The sequence below is a fragment of the Parastagonospora nodorum genome, assembly GCF_000146915.1.
Source record: "Parastagonospora nodorum SN15 chromosome Unknown scaffold_41, whole genome shotgun sequence".
Taxonomy (NCBI): Eukaryota; Fungi; Ascomycota; class Dothideomycetes; order Pleosporales; family Phaeosphaeriaceae; genus Parastagonospora; species Parastagonospora nodorum.
This window is the reverse complement of record NW_001884589.1, coordinates 184,815-192,961: the sequence shown is the minus strand read 5'-3', so window position 1 is coordinate 192,961 and position 8,147 is coordinate 184,815. Positions and strand designations below refer to the sequence as shown.

At 39.2% G+C, this 8,147-nt stretch overlaps 3 protein-coding genes across 3 annotated transcripts; all 3 read right to left on the bottom strand.

Moving 5' to 3' along the window:
- Positions 1-3,684: 3,684 nt before the first annotated feature.
- Positions 3,685-4,238, bottom strand: SNOG_15906 (hypothetical protein; the record flags this gene model as incomplete). The annotated part of the gene is made up of 2 exons (XM_001805988.1): positions 3,685-3,850; positions 4,060-4,238. 2 exons carry the CDS (start codon positions 4,236-4,238, stop codon positions 3,685-3,687), a joined length of 345 nt encoding a protein of 114 aa, XP_001806040.1.
- Positions 4,239-5,654: 1,416 nt separating this feature from the next.
- Positions 5,655-5,944, bottom strand: SNOG_15905 (hypothetical protein; the record flags this gene model as incomplete). Its single annotated transcript, XM_001805987.1, has 2 exons — positions 5,655-5,800; positions 5,872-5,944. The coding sequence occupies 2 exons, from the start codon at positions 5,942-5,944 to the stop codon at positions 5,655-5,657; spliced, it is 219 nt and encodes a 72-aa protein (XP_001806039.1).
- Positions 5,945-7,043: 1,099 nt separating this feature from the next.
- SNOG_15904 (hypothetical protein) lies at positions 7,044-7,499 on the bottom strand (the record flags this gene model as incomplete). The annotated part of the gene is made up of 1 exon (XM_001805986.1): positions 7,044-7,499. The coding sequence occupies one exon, from the start codon at positions 7,497-7,499 to the stop codon at positions 7,044-7,046; it is 456 nt and encodes a 151-aa protein (XP_001806038.1).
- Between the last annotated feature and the right edge of the window lie 648 nt (positions 7,500-8,147).

Below are 8,147 nucleotides of genomic sequence, written 5' to 3'. Positions count from 1 at the left end.
CTCTACCTTATATATGTAGCTAATAATAGTTTTCCTAGCCTTATATGCATAGTTAAGAATAGTTTTCTCTGCTATATATATAAGTAAGATAGATAAGCAAGCATTATAGAGTAGAATTATATATGCTTTACTTTTAGCTATTAATCTTATATCTTATAATAAGTTCTTTATTACTAATAGTACTTATAGATAAGCTTAAAGTAATTTAGTTTAGTAGTTTAAACCTAGCAGCTTACTAGCTCTTTAAATACTATACTACTACTAGTAGTTATAACCTAATCTTATAGCAATAAAGCTTAAGTAGATTACTAAGCTTACTAAAAAGGCATTTATAGTTATAACTACTAGTAGATATACTAAGTATATTAATTAAAAGCTATACTAGCTATAGATATTAAGCGTATAATTCTTACTAGTATATAATAGAGCTGCTACTAGACTTAAACTAAGTACTAGTTTAAGTAAGTTTAAATTATTACTATTATTTAAGTTAATCTATTATAGTAACTACTTTATTATTATTACTAGTAAGTTCTATATTAACTAGAGTAGTAATACTATTATATAGAGTACTAGTATATAGAATCTAACGCCTTAGAGAAGATACTAGCAGCTTATACGTAGACTAGATTTATTATAATATAGCTTTATTCTAGTATATCTATTTAGATTTATTACGCTAACTATTTGCATAGTATTTTTTATAGTATAGATAAAGATAGTAAGTAGCATAGTATATTAGTAACTTATCTAGTAAGCTATAATACTTATTTAGTTTTATCTAAGCTATATATAGATTAATTATAAGATAGTCTTTAGAAGCTTCTAGATTTATTATAGTTAACTTACTTAAATATCTTAACGAGATAGTCTGTATATATCTTAAGAATAGCTTTAAATTATAGTATAATTTTATAGATTACTCTAAACTTACTATACTTACTGCAGCCTTTAAGGCTATAATATACCTTCTTTAGCAGTTATAATATATCTATATACTCTATTATTACTATCTAGTTCTTAGCTAAAAGCCTACTTATATCTAAGCAGAAGTATCTAGAAGTTTATTACCTTTGCTATAAGCGTAAATGTTATTATATTCTTATTAATTAATATAGTTATTAGTATACTTATTAATAGCGTTCTTAAGAAGCATAGCGCGCTTAAATATAGCATAGAAGCTATTCTATTAGATAACTATAAGCTTTATAGGCTTAAGATATTAGTCTAGTTAAGTATATAGAAGAGCGTTAAATAACGCGCTAAGCCTTTATAAGAAAGATTATACTATATAGGCATCTTAATATAGTTAATAATATTAATTAGTATTTCTAATAGTCTATATCTATGCTACTCTTATAGAAAGCGCTTCTCTATTAATAGCTAATTACTATTATTATTATTAAAGGCATTCTTATTATAACTAAAGATAATAGTTTATCTAATAAGATTAAGAGTATATAGTATATAATAAATATAATAATAAAAGGCGTTAAAGTTATACTAAAGCGTAAGAGTTTCTATTATAGTATTATTTAAAGCAGTATTATCTAGAATAAAGTAACTAAGTTTCTTATTAGTAATTCTAAATATTTCTAGTATTTACGTAATAATCTTAGCTATTTAAACTTCTAGATAAGTACTAGAAAGCTATAGTAAACTAATCGAAAAGTCTCTAAGATTACTATTACTATTAGTGAAATAAGTAATAATGCTAAAGAAGCTCTGCTTACTGCCTTTCCTTATCTAGCTATTAAACCTAATATACATCTTACTTATAGCGTAGGCTATAGTCTAAGCAATCTATAGCTCTATATACTAGTATAGTTATATAACGTAGCTAGAAATACTAGTATAACTTACTTATAGCGCCTCTATAGCCTCTAAGTTAGTATATATAATTATCTTCTTAAAGGCTAGCATCTTAAACTCTTATAGAGAGTAGTTATTATTAATAAGCTAGCTTACTACAGCATAGCAAAAGCTTTAGATATTAAAGTTACTAATTATATTAGTTACTTCTTAGGTTAGCTAAAGACTACTAGTAGTAATAAACTTAAGTAATAATTACTTATTATTTAGTTACTTTAGTTACTTTAGTTACTCTAGTTATATAACTATAAACTTACTATTTATATTATAGTAGTAGCTTAGTAGATCTGTATAAAGATACTTAATAGCACTAGAGATTATTTTAGTTATTTTAATAATATAAGCTATATTTACTCTCTTTCTCTAATAGCATAGTTTATATATCTAGTAGAGCTATATTAAGTTACTAACTAATACTATATAATAACTAAAGTTATATACTTAGCTTTTCTTATTCTAGAGTATCTATAAAGGCTTATAGTATAGCTAAAGTTAAGTCTAATTAATGCTATTAAAGTTATCTACTATATAAGTATTAAATTCTTTATACTTACTACTATCTAGTAACTTAGTAGTTTTAGCCTTAGTTATAGCTTCTAATCTCTCTATAAGTATAGTAATTATATCTTCTAGTATTATATTATATAGCTATAACTTAAAAGAGATATCTTTAGTAGCTTAGCTTATAGCAAAAGTAAGAGCTCTATATAGTAATATATAAAAGTAAGACTAAGATGCATTAATATAAATAAGCTATAAAGTAGTACTTTTGCTCTCATTAAGTTAACTATGCTTATAAAGCGTATTATAAGCTATAGTAACGCGTTTCTTAGAAGCAGAAAGTATTATAGTTAATAGAAAGTCTATATTATTAATAGAAAAACTAAATAGTATAATAAAGAAGTTATTATAAGAGAAGTAGAGTAAGTAGCTTCTATTTTATAATATATCTAACTTCTACGCATAGATAATTATATACCTAAAGCTTAGAATATACTATTAACTACGCACTTAAAGCTTAGAATATATAAACTAACTGTATATATAAAGCTTAGAATATATAAATTAACTACGTATATAAAGCTTAGAATATATAGATAGACTACGTATATAAAGCTTAGAATATATAGACTAGCTATGCATAGAAATATATACTATTTTTACTACTAATTTTTATTAAAGCTATTAAGATATATAAGTCTTAATTTAAATTAATTAAATTAAATTAATTAAAATAAAGTTATATTATAAATATATTAAATTAAGATCAAGACAAAGCCCTGTCTTGTTTGTTTTAATTGTTAACAACTGTGCCCTCAAGATCTTCGCCAACACTGAGTGGCAGGCTTTTCTTGAGTGGTAAGAGGTTGATTGGATTCGTGCAAGTCTCGTTTTTAGCTTTAGGAAGCTTGTGGGTTATCATCATAATCGACAGGAGGATTCCATCTGATAGTGGCTATATCAAGCTCGGCGTCTTAATTTAACGACTACGGAAGAACCCGTTCGTACGACCCATCCTAGACCTTCCATCAACCAACCCCAGTCATCACGCTTGTCAACTGGCATGGGCTGTAAACACTTCTTCCTAATTTCTGGTGCAACAGAAAATCGGTCTTTTGAAAACACGACTCTTTCCAATAGTGCTTCAGTTCCATTGGTGCGATCCTGCTCGACATCAACAGCCATCAACGTTACTGCGAACAGATAGGCTTCGAAGTCCACTTTTGGTCTCTGACAAGCTGCACTTATGAATGCAGTTTGTTTGCCAGCCGTGGGAGGTGCTTAGGGACCGCAGGATATCTTCTAAAGCTGTTAACCACCAGTGCCAAGAGGATAATCGCCCCAGTTAATGTGATGAGCAATATGCCCATGCTCGAATAACCGATACGAGATGCGTCGCTGCTCCGCATCCGCGGTGCCTGGGCTGCTGGGCCTGGCCCGTATGCCGTAGTCCGCACAAGGAAAACGCTTCTTGCTACTAGGAAATGCAAGCACACAAATGCAATCATCAGAGGGAAGGCGTAGGTCTAGGGTAATGAAAGTATACACGAAGTGCGTTGCAGGCCAACTTGAGATGAGACACGGAGCGGCTTCCGGTCTGGCACTCCGTCGGTGGACGTCATAAAGCGAGTCCACTGAGCAGCAATAACTTGGCAAGTCAGACGTTTATTGGAAAAGAGATATAACATGCTGATCATGACCTGGAAGACGTTGACGAACAGGATGTGAGCGACAAAGTACTGGGTACCTCGATCAAAGGAAAACCCTTCGACAAGCGTAAAGCAGTTTGTCTGACCAACGCCATAACTCCATAGATCCGGTAAGCTGGTTCCACGACCTCGCCAACGCGTACTATCAAGCGACATGATGTAAAGCTGTATGCCAAGAGCCAACGCCGCGAAGATTAGAGTGACGGTAATTATCCACATCTTTGGTCCCACAGCATTGAACCAGAACCGCCAAATCGGCCTCCATTCGGTTATCTAGAGTCGTGCAAAATGGTGTTTCTTCGGTTGTGTGTCCGCATCCCGCTCCGGAGTAGATTCAATCAGCTAGTCGGGCCTTGCAAGGAACTCGGCCTGAGCATCGCCAAGTGTTACTATTGTTGGAGGCTCGCTGAGGATGGCAACATAACTAATGAGGAAGGCTTCAACCAACAAGCAAATGCCGATAACAATGAAAATCGTCTTGCTAAAGTGTAACCCACATCTCCTGTCATTGTCTCCGGATGGTCCGACGAGACAGTGTTGGATTTGCTGACCACGAACGATCCAGTGATCAGAAGAAGGCATAGCCAATTCTTTTGTGCAGTTTGCGGGATCGTGGTCGCATACCCAATTTGTGGCTACATCCCACCGATCGTGATCCATGCCACTGATGAACCCCTCTATTAGAGAAGACTTAATGCCATTTCTAACATTTTGGCTTGATACTGTGCTAGAAACCATGACCAGTTCGCTGCTGGTGTTGCGAGAGTCCAGAGAAGCGTCAATACATTCATTGCTCGTGAGGTGCGTGAAACTTCTCGCCCTTTGCTGGAGTGCGTAGATTAATGAGACGTTTGCGATTCGCGTATCTGTTATAGTGTTCGAAATTGGCCATTGGTCGTGTGCTCGATCGAAGTCGTTAGTAACGATTGCTATGGGCAATACGGTAAACGGTATTGATGAGAAAGATAGCCGAGTTCCAGCTTGCAAACATTAATTTGAGCGGCGATGGAGTGAGCGGTTAGGTGCGACTTACAATAAATGCATCAGCGTCGAGAACGTACCTAGGAAGAACCAGATTACCCTCCTCTTCGGTGATATTTTCTAAACGTTTCCAAAACTATGTATGCCGACATCCAGAGAGCAGCCCTGTTTGTGAGCCCGGTCGACAAGCACTCGAGAAGGTGCAAGCAGAACTTGCATGCAGTAACTCCTAGCGTCGAGAAAGAGCGTGCCGGTAGTGTTGAGGAGGAAGTGGCCTAGCGCATTCCAGTCATCCACTGTCAAGCACTTGCCTATCATGAAAGTTCCGACGTTGTCCACGGGCGCAAATACTTTGGTGATCCCACTCATGAGTGCCAGGGATGCGACTGCAAGCACAGAAGCTAGTCCGGCTTGGAGCCACCGCATTGCTCGTCGTCTGGCAATCTTGACACTGAAAGTGTTCGCGCGTGGATGAGTTGGTGTCGGATTTCAGGGATCCAAGGGCGCAAACGACTGACGCTCGCATAGCGGGAAAAGCTAACGCACGGCTTAGCATCTCTCAAGCTTCCCGGAACAAGGGAAAATTACACATTAGTTTTCAAAAAGTAACGGCTCATGCTCGGAAATCTCAAGATCACTTTCGTTCCATTCGCTTCCAACACCATCGCCTGGAGGCAGTTCGGTAAAAATCTCGAGGCAATTGGCCGCGATTTCGGGCTTTTGGTTATCCAATTCTTCTACCTTTCATGTTTGCTTGGACTTTGCGTCGGATGTTTGGGGAATTTAGCCTTATTTTCGTTTCTTGCACCTTCTGTATCCTTCTCCTTTGGCAACTGCTGGTATGCTGACATCGAAGGTTCGGTTTCAGAATTTAAAACCATGATGAGACAGCGAGTTTAGTGCCACTAAGGGAATGGGAAAGGTGCTACGTGGTCTTTTAGGATTACGAAGAGTGGTCTGCCTTACATGGTGAGGCTGAACACGCCTCCATTTTACGCCACGCGTTTAATTTCACGTCTAATTGGTCTAAATCAGGCTCAGTATTTTATGTATAGCATATATGACGGGCTTTTGTTTACTCTTGTACAGAGTCATGCTGCATTACACAGGGAAACAAAGGAAATCCGAGGCGAGATTCAATACTGGTAGGTTATTGAAGCTGTATCTCACAGGGAGTTTCGAGAAAGGAGAAATTGCTTGCTTGGCTACAGTCACTAGCGATTGCGGCTTCAAGGCAGCAAAATCAAGTTACGCCGCAATCGCTAGCGGCTTGTATGTATGCAGTCGGTGGTGTCTCTTTCCCGTAATCGCCGCAAAGAATTGGGGCCAGGCAACCAACACCTGAGGTTGGCGTTTAATTGGATGGAGATAATCGAGGTAACCAACACCAATCTTTGAGCTATCCAATACTAGAACTTCCACAGACGCCGCATGAATGCGACTTTATCGCCGACGTGGCTATATATGTCGTTAAATACTGGATTTGGGGACAGTTACCGTAGGCGAGTTACCAAATGCAGTAATTTTACGGCATTTTGTGGCGAGCGAACAGGAGACTACATGGCTTCCCGTCCGCTCAGCCATATTTAAGCAGCGCACCGGCGGATCAGTAGTCACGTGGGGGACCACTGGCGAATCCCCGCTGTTGTATGTTTTTGACCTTTTTTGGCACACAACCAAGATAGATGGTTGCGAACTGCCAACTTCGAAGGCGTAGTGTGGAATGCTCGCGCCCTCTCAGATGCGGACGCTTTGAGCAGAGCGAGACCTCAGTAGCGCTTGGCTATTAGTGTTCTGTCAATGTTTTCCGCGCGTAGCCGATTTTCAACACTATCCATAGTTTCGCTAATTAATCTAACAAGGAGTTGCACCCTCATCTCAAGGTCTTTTCATATCGCAATGAGTGATCGAACTTGCACCTCGTTCAAGAGCTCTCCCTCCACCAGACGGCTGATCTCCTTCACGCTTCCATCAGTACGCTCATATCGCACAAGCGTCGGTACATATGGAATGTCCCAGTCTGATCGGAAACGGCTCCCTGGAACTTCCTTGTATCTGTTCCGACAGGTCAAACAAGCATCCGTATGAACATAGAACGAACTCACTCGGCTCTCGATCCGACGCAGGTATAATGAACGACTGGACCAGATGGATCAGAGAAGATCCTGTTGAGGAGAGGCAGTGAAGCTCTGACATCGCTGCACCATGACTGGTTTGTCGCTGGATCAATAGAGGCGAGAAAGAGGATGAAGAATGGAATATTCGCCTCAGTCGCAAGAGGCAGGTCTTGCGCCGACTTTGGAACTTCAAAATTTTCGATGATAGACCATTGTCTCGACTCTGAATCCGCGAACAGATGCGTATTTCTTGTAAAAGAGCTTCAGACAGGTCAGGGAACTTGAGCTGCAACATGGGTCGCACGTGCTTTTGCGCCATTGCGGTTGTTCTTTCGCAACTTCCCGATAGACGATAGCCGACACCCCACAACGCAAAGCTAGTCCTTGTCTCTCGCTACAACTACCCGAAATCCATTCCCTCGCCAGAATCCGCTCGGCTCCAGACTCCCGCGATAAGAGCTAGAGACCTTGAGCCTTCCGCTTGAAAAGCACCCACCGCGCAGCACCCTTCGTATGTTTTCAGGGGCCTCAAGATCTTCTCGCCCATCTTGAAGCTGATATGGATACTGGAAGGAAGGTGCAGACATGTCCTCACCCCACAATGTGCTACACCATTCCCACACTTGACCAGCCATGTCGTAGCAGCCGTACGGCGAGCGGCCGCTTGGGAATAGACCCACTGTACAGGGCTCGTTAAATCCGGTCTCCTCGAAATTGGCTGCATTGCTGCGCCATGCAGAGCCCCAAGGCCACACAGGATCGCCATCGTCAGGTCGCTTCAGCTCGCCTCGACAAGCTCCCTCCCATTCTACTTCCGTTGGTAGTCTAACATGTTCGTCCCTCTTAATCTTTCCGGCTTTTCGCCACCGCTGTGTTACCCATGAGCAGTATACTCTTGCGTCATGCCAGGTCAAATCAGTGGCGGGTACATTTCTTGTCTCTTCGTTCCTACCGTCCAAGCTCCTCC